Here is a 14,949-nt window from a genome sequence, read left to right on the forward strand (position 1 = left end):
TTTTCCTCTGTATTTCTAGTCATATTTTCATCCTTCTTCTAAATTCATTGAATTCTTATTCTAAACTTCCTAGAACTAGATAAAATATTCTAGGATAACAGAGAACTGTGATTCATTATATAATTCTGTTTATGCAGCTTAAGATGGAATTAGCTTTTTTGTCTGCCACTTCATTCTGCTGACTTAATGGATCTTAATATCAGTCATTTAATCTACTCTGTAGTTGGCTATGTTCCAGGTCCTAGGGATACAAAATGCAAAAAATTAAAAATTTTTTAAAAATGAATCAGTCCATACTCTAAATGAAGTTCTCATTCTGTCAAAAGAGACCGTGTGTGTGTGTGTGTGTGTGTGTGTGTGTGTGTGTGTATAAAAGGGGGAGAGAGAATACATTTTAAAGGAATAAAGCAAATTAAATCAAAGTAATTAAGAAACAGGTAGTTTAGGAGGGAATAGATAGCAATTGGATGTGGAGGTATCAGGCAGTTTCATTTAGTTAATGCTTGAGCTTAGTCTTGAAGGGAGAGAAGAGGTTTATGAAAATCACAGACCCCTTTTCTCCATATGAAGATCTCAGGGGAATACCTAATGAAGTGTTTTATTTGAAAGAAAGAAAAGGTCAGTGCAATTCCAAGGACCTGTATATAACTGCTTTTCTTCACTTTGCTATATAACTGCAGTAGATTATTTTTGTAACTAGATATGACTTTATGATATTTTGGCTCCTTTAAACTTCACTTGGGTTATGTAAATTTTTTATCTTAGTATTCTGCATAGGTTTTGCTTTAAAAATTGTTGATTGAGTTAAGCACAAATTCATCACTTTGCATTTTCTTAATTTTAAAGTAAGTTTTTACTGATTTTTTTTGTTTTTCAAATCACCATAGAATGCCATGCATTGTATCCCTCTTTTTCTCTGAGGTAGCTGTTCCAAATAACAAATTGTAATTTTTGGAGAGGAAAACTTCCCCATAACTGATTGGTACCTTGAAAAAGTTCAAAAACATTTGTGATATCTGTGGGGCTGCTCATTTCCACAAAAGAGTAGGTTAGAGGTGTCTTCTCATCTCTTCACTTGAATACCATTTGAAATTTGCCATTTTATTACATTTACTTTTGACTTTTTGGTGTGTGTTATCACTCTTTCCCTTTATATTGTTACAGTTACTGTAACTTGTCTCTGCTTACTATTCTATATCAGTTCATAGAAATCTTTTGAAGCTTCTCTGTATTAATCACCACACATCATTTCCTATAATGACGAGAGTTAGGTAAGGGGTAGCCCCTTTTGGTTTGGTGCAAGGATACATAGTTAAATGCAGTCTAGTGATGGCACAGAGTCCCCTATAAAGGAATTTACAGGCCCGAAAACCTAGATTGATAAAAAGGTTTATTATGGGCGTAAGGCTGCTATGTTTAGAACCTCTGCAAAGAGAGAGAGCTCCAGCTCTTTTATGAGAGATTTAGCCAAAGGAGTCTGTGGGTGGTGTCCCAAGTTGGCTCAAATCTGGGTGGGGGTTGTGAGAACCCAGATCTCCTATTGGATTTCAAAAGGGTGCTTTTGACAGGATTTGTGAATCAAAGGCCCTAGCTTCTTGAATTGATAATGCATCCACTAGGAGGGGCTGAGAAACAAAAAGGAATAAATCAGTCTGAAAGCTTTAGTTTGCTAAAGGGAGCACAACCCAATTCATTCCCTGAAAGGATTAGTTTCTTAAAGGGAGCCCAACCCACATCAATAAATATTCCATTATATTCATGTACAATTTGTTTAGCTATCACAATTTCTCAGCTATCATAAAAAGTGCTGTTTGGAGTACATGAGAACTTTTTTCATGTTGATGACTTCCTTAGGACTTATGCCCAGTAATGGAGTTTCTGGTTCAAAGGGCATGGGTATTTTAGCCATCATATTTGTGTAATTCCAAATTACTTATTTAAAATGATTATATCATTTCACATATCCACCAATAATATATTAGTTTATCTTTCTACAATGCTTCCAACATGGCTTGTTGCGATACTTTGTCATTTTTGCCAATTTTCTGCATATGAGGTGAAATCTCTTTGTTCCTTTTATTTGTATTTTTAATTTGTAGTGGTTTGGAAAAATTTTTATGTGGTTATAAATATTTTGCAGCTCTTTTAGGAATGATTATCTATTAAAGAATCACTGTGTGTGTGGTGTGTGTGTGTGTGTGTTTATTAATATTGATATACCTTGACTTCCTTTTAGTTTATCCAATGAAATGGCTTGAGTCTTTTCCTCTTTAACCAGGTGTTCTACTTCCTGCTGGTCAGGTTCAGGAGCACATGGCTACCAGATGCATCTGGGCCTCTCCCTGAAGGAATTAAATAAATGTTTTTTTATTTATATGTGAAGATGTCTCTGATTAGTTAAATTGGGAAAAGGAGTCTGGCACTCCTTTCACAAATAGAAAACACTTTTGTGTAGAATGTGATTTTTACTCAAATTAAAATGAAAGACTCTCATGGTAAAAAGCAGAGAGGGAGAGGGAGAGGGAGAGGGAAAGAGAGAGGAAAAGGGAGAAGGAGAGGGAGAGGGAGAGAGAAAAGAAGATTTATTATCATCTCCTGAGAAAAAGGAACTCTCAACATGATGATGTTTAGGATTGGGGTACCTAAATGAAATTAGGGTTTAATTGAGGTCTAGTGTCAGGTTTGGAGTACAGGAAGTCAAATAGAGCTCCCCTGCAACCCCTTTGGATTCGGCACAAGTTTACAGAGTTAAATGAGGTCTGGTGGCAGGGCAAGAATCCTCTGTAAAGGAATTTACACAACCAAAAACCTAGACTGATAAAAGAGGTTTATTATGGAATTTGGAAGTAAGGTTAAAGTCCATGTTTGGAACCTCTGCAAAGAGAGGATGCCAGGTTGTCTCTTTTATAATGAGAGATTTAGCTAAAGGGGGCCTGTGGGTGGAGCCCCAAGTTGGCTCAGATCCCATGGGGGCTGGGGGAGCCCAGATCTTCTATTGGAATTCAAAGGGATGCTTTCTACCAGGATTTGTGAATCAAAGGTCCAAACTTCTTGAATTGTTAATGCATTAGCTAGGAGGGGCTGGGAATCAGAAAGGAATAAATACATCTGAAAGGACTAATTTCTTAAAGGGATCACAATCCACATCAAACAGACTGGGTGTCTGTAGAGAAGTGCAAACTACAAACTGCAAAACAAGATTATATAGACCAGAGTCCTAACCCACCCCCACCTTTCTTCCCATGTCTGGGGAAATTCAAGCTTATACTCCAAATGTGGAAATTTTTCCCAGAAACAAAAGAGTACTAATAAATAACACATTCTTAATTTACAAGTAAATATTCTTGGTTGAGAGAATTGCTACCTGAATTCCCAATTAAGAGATTGTGGAGGGGGGCTGCTGAAGGGGAAATGTTCATCCAAGATAATCGAACACCTGTAGCTTTTTAGCTAAAGCTCAACTTGTCATTACAAAGTCTCAAGTCACTATTAGGGCCACACTCCCATGAGAAGTCTTCACTCAGATTCACTTGCCCACCAGAGGTTACAATTCACCCTTTTCCTGTACAAATAGATTTTCGAGCATCAAATTTCCCAGCCTTCATCTCCCTTCTCCAACCACCCATCTCTCTTCACTTGTAGGATCATTCATCAATGGAGCCCTTTCTTACTTTCAAAGTTAGGATGGATCCTTCCTTCCCCCTTTGACAATTGCTGCTTTATTCAAATTTCCTTTTCTTTGTATTTTAAGGTGTTTCTTCAAATGATTTGTAACATTTGTTAATTCTGAATTGAATTGTTGAAGGTAATCACCATGAATTTTCAGTTTAATTTTTTTCCCCCTCTGAGGCTGGGGTTAAGTGACTTGCCCAGGTCACACAGCTAGGAAGTGTTAAGTGTCTGAGACCAGATTTGAACTCAGGTCCTCCTGAATTCAGGGCTGGTGCTCTATCCACTACGCCACCTAGCCCCTTTTCAGCCTCATTTTGTTTTTTGTTTGGTTTGGTTTTTTTCCTGGAAGCAATTTGAAAATTCTTCTCTCTATAATTTAATTTGAAAGTTCTGAGCAGTTGTCTTCTATTATTTCCTTCATTATATTGTTAAAGGTTTTTTTTTTTTTTTTTTTTTTTTTTTTTAAATCTTGTTATGTTCTTCCTGGGGACCTAGAATCTTTAGGTTATCTCTGCATATTCTGTCTCCAAGATGTGTATGTTTTATTTGCATGAAGAGAATATTTACTTATCTCTTGCTCCCTCCCCCAGGCTTGCCTAGGGTTATATAATCAGTAAGTCAGAGACCAGATTTGTATTCTGGTCCTCCTGACATCAAGACCAATATACTATGTACTGTGCTATCTAGCTAACCCTCAGGAATATTCTTTCTTCTCCTAGGTTTTCCTTTAATTCTATGTGTTTGCATTCCTAATGAATTTTTCTCTTTTCTTTCTTTATTGAAACTTACTCTTGTTGATTCATGTTTTCCCATTATGTTCATGATTTTTGCTATGCAGGACATAAAATATTGAATAATTTTGAAAAAGAAATTCTATTTTAAATAATTGTAGACAATAAAAAGCACTTGGAAGTCTACCTGCCAAGACAAATCCAGGAAGTATAGGAACACTATTATAAAACAACTTTCATACAAATAAAGTCCGATCTAAACAAGTAGAAAATTATTAATTGCTCATCAATAGGATGAGCCAACATAACAAAAAGAACAAATTAATTGAATAGAGTAGGTATATAATATGCCTTGGTAAATTACCATAGTAGCCTAGTGTTTGATAAACCCAAAGATCTAAGATTTTAGGGCAAGAACTCATTATTTGACAAAAAACTATTAGGAAAACTGAAAAATAGTATGGTATAAACCAACAATTCACACCTTATACTAAGATAAGGTCAAAGTGGGTCAATTTAGACATAAAAAATAAGCACATTGGGGGAACTTGGAATAATTGACCTGTCATTTATGGATAAGGAAAAATTTAGGATCAGAAAAGAGATAAAGAGCATTTTGAGATAAAATGGATAATTTTGATGACAGTAAGTTAAAAAGGTTTTGCACAAACAAACTAATGAAACCAAGATTAGAAGGAAAGCAGAAAATTGGGGGAGAAAGGAAGAATTGTAGCAAGTATCTCTGATAAAGGTCGTATTTCTCAATATGTTCTCAATAGAGAACTTAGTCAAATTTATAAGAATGTCATTCCCAACTAATAAATGGTCAAAGGATATGAACAGACAATTTTCAGACAAAGATATTAAAGCTACCTATAATTATATGAAAAATGCTCTACATCACTACTACTACATCACTCTACATCACTATGACAGAAAAGGAAAATGATAAATGTTGAATCATGTGGGACATTCTGGAGAGCTATTTGATGCCCAAAAGGCTACAAAACTGTTCATACCCTTTGACCCAACAATATCACTATTAAGTCTGTATCTCAAAGTGATTTTAAAAAGGAAAAGGAAAAAGATCTAAATGTACAAAAATACTTTTAGCAGCTCTTTTTGTAGTGCCAAAGAATTGGAAACTAAAGGGATACTCATCAATTGGGGCATGGCTGAACAAGTTGAGTTGGAGTACTTTGCCATAAGAAATGATGAGCAAGATGCTTTCATAAAAATTTATGCAAAGTGAGAAGAACCAGCATGTTATACACAATAACAGTAATATTGTATGATTATCAACTGTGAATGACTTAGCTATTCTAAGCAATACAGTGATGTATAACAATTTTGGAGGCTGCTGTGTACGATGGTATATAGATCACCAGCCTTTATCGGGGACCTGAGCTCAAATCCAGCCTCAGACATTTAACACTTTCTAGCTGTGTGACCTTGGACAAGTCACTTAACCCCAATTGCATTGCAAAAACAATAACAACAAAAATATCCAGACAATTCTGAAGGTCTCATGGTGAAAAATGCTATGTACTTTCAGAGAAAGAACTGATAAAAATCTAAATGCAGATCAAAACATGCTTTTTTTTTTTTAATCTTATTTTTCTTGTTTTTTTGTTTTTTGTTTTTTTTTGGAGGGAAGAAGGGTTGGTCAGTGTCTTATTTAACAGCATGACTAATACGAAATTATGTTTTGTATAACTATAATATGAAATTATGTTTTGTATAACTATATGTATAGCCTATATCAAATTGCTTGCCTTCTCAGTGAAGGGGAAGAGTAGAGAGGAAAAGAAAAATTTGGAACTCAAAATTTGAAAACATAAATGTTAACTAATATTTGAAAGAAAAAAGTTTTGAATCATTTCCCTTTATTATGTAATATTTTTTTTTTATTAGATGAATGAATATGCTTTTAGCATGATGTGTTTTTCCTCTTGATGTATCTATTTTCAAGGTTTTGAGATTTCTTATTCCTGAAATCTTTGTTCCTTTTAGCCTTTTCTCCTTCTCTTAGCCTTTTCTCCTCTTTCACATCTTGACTCCCTTCCCTCTGATTGCGATTTTCCAGGGAACTAGACCTCAAAACACCTCAGTCTCTCTCCACATTGGGCAATTTACAATTCACCAGCCTAAGTTTGTCTCACCTGACTTTTGGATGATCAAATTTGAACTCTTTCTAGCTAGATGCTGTACTGTTTTTTTTTTTTTTTTTCCTCCCTCAGACTTGGTGGAGTCCTGCATAGCCCCTAAATACACACACACACACACACACACACTTTTTTCTATACCATTTTCTCCTCTTGAATAATAATGAATGTCTCTAAAAAAAACAAGTTTAGTAAGCTTTTATGCTGCTCATGAGACATCAGGATCTCATCCCATATTTAGGTGGACATGAGAAAAAAAAAAAACCAAGCTGAGGAAGAATGTTTCATTTTCCCTTCTACCTCAGTATAATCGTTAAATACTCCTCATTTTATTTCTTTGTAACAGTTGTGGTAATTATTTAGCACTGCAGCTTAGCTCCTTGGAGAGGAAATGGAGCCCATCTTTGTTAGCAGAGATATTTTATCATGCACACCTACATGATAGCTTTATTGTGTTCAAGTTTGAAATTGGGGTTCCACTCCAATGCATTGGTCTGACAACTTTATTCATATTTCAAGTTGAGTAATCATTTTTGTTTCATTATTTGATTCCCTAAAGAATGTGCTAATTTAAAAGTTGTACTGTTTTTCTTATCAGGTATTCATTGATGGCTTATACTATAGTTACCCAGGCAAGCATAAATCAATTCATTGTATATATTTGTCTCCTAACAAGTCTATAGCTTTATCAGGTATTCACTTAGGATTTCTCAGATGTGCCATAAAATATTTCAGAACGGAGATTTGATTTTTGATTGAGATAATATCTTATACAGACCAAAACATTTATACACAAGTTGTGGCATAAGTAGAAGTCACTTAATGAAGGCCAGTAATTTGTTTTAAATTTTTCAATTTATACTTAACAGCAAATAACATAGTATTTTCGCATGCAAAATAGAACATAAAACTGTGGATCTATATTGTACTTTTTTTTTCCCTTTTAGGAATAAAACAAATTGAATATGTAACTTTTAAAGTTGTTCTCTCATCCATATTCTCTTCCAGAAATCAGCAACTTCTCTAATATTTAAACATGCCTGATGAAACAGTGAGACATTGAATATGGAGAAAGCTTACATAAAGAAGTCAGAGGGAAGAGATGCCAGTATTCAAATTTATAGCACATTTTCTTAAAGGCATAATTTGAGAAGTAATCTCATTTTTAAAAAATCTTGCTAATCAACCCAGCATTTTATTTTAATAAATAATTATGGTAAAAAATAATGAAAGCATTACTAATTGAAATATCCATTTTGAAAAGACAACTACTTATTTCTAAATTAAGAAGGTTTCCAAAAAGTATCATAGGCAATTAATGAATCTCTTCTTAATTAAATTGAACCTTTTCCCTTCTCTAATATTCAAAGGAGAAAATTTGCAATATGATAAATTCAAATTGCTTTAAAACTAAATTGACCATTAGATAAGCCATAAATCTAATAATGTGGTTATATTATATAAATTATGATAAATTATTTTGTATTCACAATGGCATTATCTAAATTTTGAGATGAATATCCTTTAAACTTGTTTTATTTTTAAAATACAGAAACTAAAATAAGAATTTATTAACTTTTCCCAATTAGCCAATTGAAATTTGTCATAAAAATTTAGAAATTTTCCTTGCCAACTGAAAAGTCATCTAAGTTTTTTTTTTTTTTTTTTTTTTTTTTTAGCCTCTTAGCAAGTATCCAGCTTTGGTGAATGACATTTCCTTTTGGCTACCTCCTCAGAATTACTCTGAGAATGATTTCTATGACTTAGTCCGAACCATTGGAGGAGACCTGGTAGAGAAGGTTGATCTCATAGATAAGTTTGAGCATCCCAAGTAAGTAAAGCTTTTTAATATATTTCTTCAACACATCTAGGTGATGATGATTTTCTGAGAATAAATATCTATTTATTTACATATAGTTAAAACAACAACAACAACAACAATAACCCTGCTTACTATGAATTCTCAGGGAATAATAGTGTTGGTAAACAACGAGGAAGAGGAGGGATAAAGAGTATGAAGGAGACATACTCAGTCTCAGGCAATCAGGTAATATCCATGGGAAGAAAGAGCTTATCCCCAAGCATCAACTGAGAGCAGAAGACAACCATCCTGTCAAGGAAGTGGCAGCTATTGCTCTTCTGACTAAGGATTTGAATGGGATTTTTACAGTGTTTGAAAAGGACCCCCTTTGTTAGGTTCTTAACTAAGTGCTAATGAGATAATGAGATATTAGGTTCTTACTAGGTGTTATCCATCAGCTTGGCTCAGCTACCCCAGGCTAGGGAGCCAGGTTAAAGAGAGCGACTACTGTCTGCAGTGGGCTTATAAAGGGCCTGTGAGGTCACACACACAGCCAGCCAGCGAGAGAGCTGTCACCCATTACAAAGCTATCTCAATATGGCCAGGATCCCACCCACAGGGTAGTCCTATATCCACAGAGATTACTTCTGGGTCACTCAATCTCCTATTGTGCTGTGGCTACCCATTTAAAGGACCTTACACCCCTTGGTTGGGGGAAGGGGTGGTCTGAAGAGAAGTGGCTCTCTCCAAGTGCTGGAGTAATCAAGGGCTTGCCCACAGTTTTGGTGTGGCCTCCAAGATTAAGGGGAAAGCAAAAGCCTACCTTATGGTCTGACCCTATTCATCTTGACAGTGATGGCTTATGCCAAAAAGCAAGAGAGGAGATGGTCTGATGACCTTATACCAAAAAATAGGGTAGGAGATGGTCATTGATCCAAGATACAGTTAGGAAAAGCCAGGGTGCAGGGACTGGAGGGGATTCAGCAAGCCACCTAATAAATTTCCACCGTGAAGTAACACTGCGTCCTAAGTCGGAGTCACAGGATGGAGCCCTGATTGCAAAATGGAGTCTGGGAAACATGAAGGGTTACTTAGCATATTTTCACTACAAATCTGTAGTTCATACTTGATGAATGAACTAAAAAACTATGTATTTGAGGATTCCAGCTCTTGATTTTAAACATCTGTTGGGTATCTTGGCACCCCATCCTGGATTCTACTATCTGCCGTTCCCTGCTGACACCTCCAGCCTCCCATTCACTGCTCCTCTCTGTACAGATGTACTTTGCCAGAGGTGTGCCAAGGTGTGTCAGCTCAAGCAAACTCCTGAGAGCCAACTGTCAAATCTTCACTGTGAGCATTTATACCCCAAAAGTCAATAAATACTATACAAATCACAATTGATTATTTAAACTTAGGAAAGTAATGGAGAATATATTAATAGGGCATATTAAGTTTAAAAATGTGTATACTTTTTTTTTTTTTTGAGAAGTATACTTTTTTTGTCTGCACACCATTTCTTCCCATTTTCCTTATTTTAGTGGGATATAAGTATAGAGTAAAGTTGAAAGGTAGTGTTAGGAAGAAAAGCATTAGGATATGAGATGAAGGGAATGGAAAAGGCCCTACATAGGTTCACCACATTGTAACTCCAGAAATTTCATGTTATAAACCATGCCTGTAAGCATGTCAACCCTAATTGCTATTTTTTTTTTTCCATCTTTAGTCATCCCTTAGCCTTTTAATTATACAACATTTTTGAGCTTCTCTTACCATTGCTTTTGAGCTTTTGGATTTCTGGCAATTTCTCTCTTTCACATATACATGAAATAAGGTAAAAGGCTTCCTTGTAGCTGTTGTAGAATGAAGACTAGATGATTTGTTATGTCTTTTTAATTTCTAGAATTCTATAACATTCTTGATACTAGGTAGTTACTTTAGCTGTTGTTCTTGGTCCTATACCTTTCTCCCTCTCTTAAGAAAAGATCTATCGATTCTAAGGCTACCACCAAGTCTTTTATTTCTACAGCCTTTCTGCTTCATTGCTTTCCCAGAGTCGATGTGATCTATAGGTGTTTTGGTTAAGGTACAGTCTCCCTTCTTTTAAAACAGGGGTTCTCAAACTATGGCCTGTAGGCCAGATGCGGCCTGATGAGGACGTTTATGCCCCTGCTGGGTTATGGTAAATGGGCTGAGGGGCGGAGTCAGAGTGTGAGCTTTTGTGTTTACTACAGTCTGGCCCTCCCACAGTCTGAGGGACAGTGAACTGGCCCCTATTTAAAAAGTTTGAAGACCACTGCTTTAAAATATATCTGAAAAAGCTGCTTCTGCCATGGAATCTTCCTTAATAATTAGCTGATCACCAATCATCATCATTTATGATTCGATATTTGTTCCTCTCACAAGAGATGGAATTAGAATAGGTGATCACTAGGAATCCTTCCAACCTGAATATTCACTGCTTTCTACTATATACCCACAGACACAGACACACAGATACAAACAAATGCTTTCTGTAAATTTATAGCTTTGAGTGGGTGGTCATTACATATATTTGTAAGAATAAAATGACTTCCTTTGCTGGGTTTATAGGCCCAGAAGATAAAATTATAATCCCTAATGGTGATGCTTGTGGAAAGATTTTACAGAGAATCTTGGAACTTTGAGGATATCTCTAAGGTTAAAAGTGATGAAGAAGCTTTTAGAGGAAAGATAGGTTAACAATTTAAAAATTTTTTTTATTATTATAGCTTTTTATTTACAAAACATATATACATGGGTAATTTTTCAACCTTGTCCCTTGCAAAACCTTCTGTTTTAACTTTTCCCCTTCTTCCTTCCACTCCCTTCCCTAGATGGCAGGTAGTCCAATACTTATTAAATATGTTAAAAGTATATGTTAAATCCAATATATGTATACATATTTATACAGCTATCTTGCTGCACAAGAAAAATCGGATCTAGAAAGAAAGAAAAAAAAAAAACCTGAGAAGGTCAACAAAATGAAAGCAAACAATAACAGACTGGAAATACTATGTTGTATTCCATACTCATTTCCCATCATTCTCTCTCTGGTTATAGCTGATTCTCTTCTTTATTGAACTATTGAAACTGATTTGAATCATCTCATTGTTGAAAAGAGCCACATTCATAAGAATTGATCATAATACAATCTTGTTGTTGCCATGTATAATGTTCTCCTGGTCCTGCTCATTTTACTCAGCATCAGTTCATGTAAGTCTCTCCAAGCCTCTCTGAAATCATCCTGCTGGCCATTTCTTACAGAACAATAATAAAGAATGTCCAATTCAAAGAAATTTTGTGAATAGAACACAGGAAGACCATTGAATCAGAATTCAGGCAGCTATGAGGAAAGCTATTTCAAATTGGGACCAATTCAGTAAGACTTTTACTTCCTTTGGGACCAAGATAATTGAGACAAATTACTTTGACCTCAAACTGGAAGTGGAGGTGAATGTGAGTGAAGTGAGAAGGAAAGTTGAAAATAAGGCTTAATATACCCTATTAACATTTTTTTTTTTTTTTGAGGCTGGGGTTAAGTGACTTGCCCAGGGTCACACAACTAGGAAATGTTAAGTGTCTGAGAGACCAGATTTGAACTCGGGTCCTCCTGAATTCAAGGCTGGTGCTCTATCCACTGTACCATCTAGCTGCCCCCTGCCCTATTAACATTAACATTAATATGCCCTGTTATATGAATTTGTACTAAGTTGAATTGATTGAAAGAAATCCTGTACCTGAATTTAATTAATCTGTATATAGTTTTTGCACTTCCCCCACTTTCTCCATTTTTATACTTACTTTATTATATGTGGTATGACAGATAAACATAATTGAGTAAGAATTAGCTCAGATCACATATCTAATCATACTATTTTTATAGAAAGATTCCCAAGGTACCTGAATGATGGCACCTGAAGGTTACTCAACTAGTGTTGGAATAACCCATGATGCCTTTTTGGGGGGACATTCAGGAGGTTCAGCTCATCATGAGAGCTACAAATAACAATAATCATAGAATGTAATAATTTGTAAAACCTACATTAAATCATTTTGTCTTCATGATCATCCCTTGAATCAACCAATCATTCAGGCATTGTTTTATCCTTTTGATTATGAAGGAACCTGAGGCTCACAAAGTTTAAACCATCTGCCTGAGATTAAACAATTAGTGAATAGCTGAGCCAAGACCTGAATACAGAACTCCTAAGTCCAGAGCTTTTCCCAACACATAATACTGTCTCTCTGTTGCCATGCCATCCTTGTCCATTGAAATGCAAGCTTTATTTTGATTCCAAAAGCTCAGCTAGAAGGAATCTCACGGACTATTTATTTTACTCCATACCTACATAGTAATTCCTTCTATAACATTCCTGATCAGTAATCATCCAGTTCCTCTTTGAATTCATTTCAACATCTGTTCAACATCTATTATATAGTTCAAGGGACTAGACTGGGCTCCAGGAACATAGAAGTCATTATAATATTTTGCAAATGCTTTGATCCTTCAACATTTGATATTTGAACCAATCTTCTGAGAAAGGTACTACAAGTATTGCTACCCTTATTTAACAAATGAGGAAGCTAATAAATACTTATTGATTACCCAATTAGCAATCCCGAGTTTGTTTGTTTTTTTTTCACATGAATTATTGTCCATCCTGTTTACATGCACATTGATTTTATGTAGAGTTCTAAAGAGCCCTCACTCCTCTTTTGCCAAAATTGGAGATATCACATGATAGTGAAATGAGCACTGGATTTGGAGTTAAAGGACCTTAGCTCAGATATTGGTTTTGTACTTCTTGTGTGACCTTGAACAAATCATGTGACTCCTTTGTAAAATGTTGGACTAGAAACTCTAACGTCTCTTCCATCTCTATTTATGAATATGTATATCATCCTGTCACATCTTTGATTGTGATCTGTGTGATACTCAGCCTGGTTTCTCCCATGATTGGAATCTCTTCCAAATAATGATTTCTAGAAAAACTATAGTAATGAGGAAGAGGATGAGGATAATAGCAGCTAGTATGTATCTAGGACTATACATGTATTATCTATCTCATTTAATACAATCTTGTGAAGTGTTATTTAAGTCCTAATTTTACAAATGAAGAAACAGGCCCATTGAGACAGAATCCAAATTCAGATATTTCATGACTTCATATTCAATACTCTATCAACTATTCCACATAGCTGCTTCAATTCCTTCCATACCTTTTGTTTCTTACTGTCCTTAATTTACTTCAAGATTCCGCTCAGATCCTACTTCAGGAAACATTTCATGGTCTCCCTAGCTTAGCTACTGGTGTCTATCTTTCCAAGATTTCCAAGACCTTACTTTGAATTTGTATGTATTTGGTATCTATCTAGTTATTTGCAAGATACCTTCCCCATCTAAAAGTAAGTTCTTTAATTGTAAGAACTCTTTTTATTTTTTCTTTATATATTCATCACTAAGCACAGGGCTTAGCATACAATAAGTACTTAATAAATATTTCTTGACAGTGATTTCCTGCCTGCTTTACTCTGGATATATGTGCCACCAATACTAGCCCTCCGAAAGAATCCAATAGACTGGTTAGATGCCATATTTGAGATAGTGTTAGTTACTATAGTTGTATACCAAATGCCACACTACTATACCAATGGAAAAATTTCTTTTTGATCCCAAATCATAATCATTGCTTATCCTGAAGTAGGATGGATGGCTACTGAGAAGAGGGAGACAGTTTGTCCCAATCTCAGAATTTTACTCTCTAGTGTTTAGGTGTTCACTTAGATGATCAGTCATCAGTTAACACATCTTTCAATTTATTCCTTTGGTCATCACTTTAAAAAGTATAGGAATATTTTGTTCACCATCTATCCCTGAGGCCATGAAGCTTAGGGAAGATAGACTAGGGGAAGCAGCCAAGACTTATTACTTATTCTGGAATACTAAATTATGATTTGGTCTTCTATTTCTGTGCTCTTGTTTTCTATTTTAGTAAGAAAAAAGGTTAAATGGTCTGTTGTCAAGAACACTGGATTTAAAGTCAGAAGACTTTGGAGGCACTGGTCCAAAAATTCTCATCTGTACAATGAGAGTTTTGGCTTGATGATTTCAAAGGTCTCTAAATCTCATAAAATGGGAGATTGAGAAAGACTGCCAAATGGCAATGATTAGATCCTTATTCAAATTCCACTTTGACCAAGAGGCCAGCTAACATGTTGTGATAACATGTTGATCTTAATAATTTATTATGGAACTTTCCACCAAAGTATGGAAGAGTAAAGGCATGAATATTCCTCTCTGGTGATGTTATAGACCACTCAAAGTTGGATAGCAAGAAGAAATAACTCACTTTGAAACCCACAACCCAAATTAAAAGCAATATAATTAATTTTACAACATCAAAGTCCATAAAAATAAAATCTTAATTGCATTTAATATATAATAGTAATGTAATGTATTATAATGATTAAAAACAACTCATTCTGTAGACCCTAAAAAGTTTGCTAAGTCCTTTCCTCACAAATTTATGAAGTGGGTAGTGCAATTATGACTTTTGTT

At 35.1% G+C, this 14,949-nt stretch overlaps 1 protein-coding gene across 3 annotated transcripts in view; it reads left to right on the plus strand.

The window, feature by feature from the left end:
• The window catches only part of FARS2 (phenylalanyl-tRNA synthetase 2, mitochondrial), a 642,841-nt gene that overhangs the window by 424,145 nt on the left and 203,747 nt on the right, over positions 1–14,949 (plus strand). For 2 of the 3 annotated variants that reach the window (XM_074270886.1, XM_074270878.1), the window contains exon 6: positions 8,248–8,399. The exons of the other annotated variant lie outside the window; for it this stretch is intronic. In XM_074270886.1, coding sequence (XP_074126987.1) covers positions 8,248–8,399 — 152 coding nt within the window. The remainder of the gene's footprint in view (positions 1–8,247; positions 8,400–14,949) is intronic. 3 annotated transcript variants of the gene reach the window in all.

The sequence above is a fragment of the Sminthopsis crassicaudata genome, chromosome 1 (genome assembly GCF_048593235.1).
Source record: "Sminthopsis crassicaudata isolate SCR6 chromosome 1, ASM4859323v1, whole genome shotgun sequence".
NCBI lineage: Eukaryota > Metazoa > Chordata > Mammalia > Dasyuromorphia > Dasyuridae > Sminthopsis > Sminthopsis crassicaudata.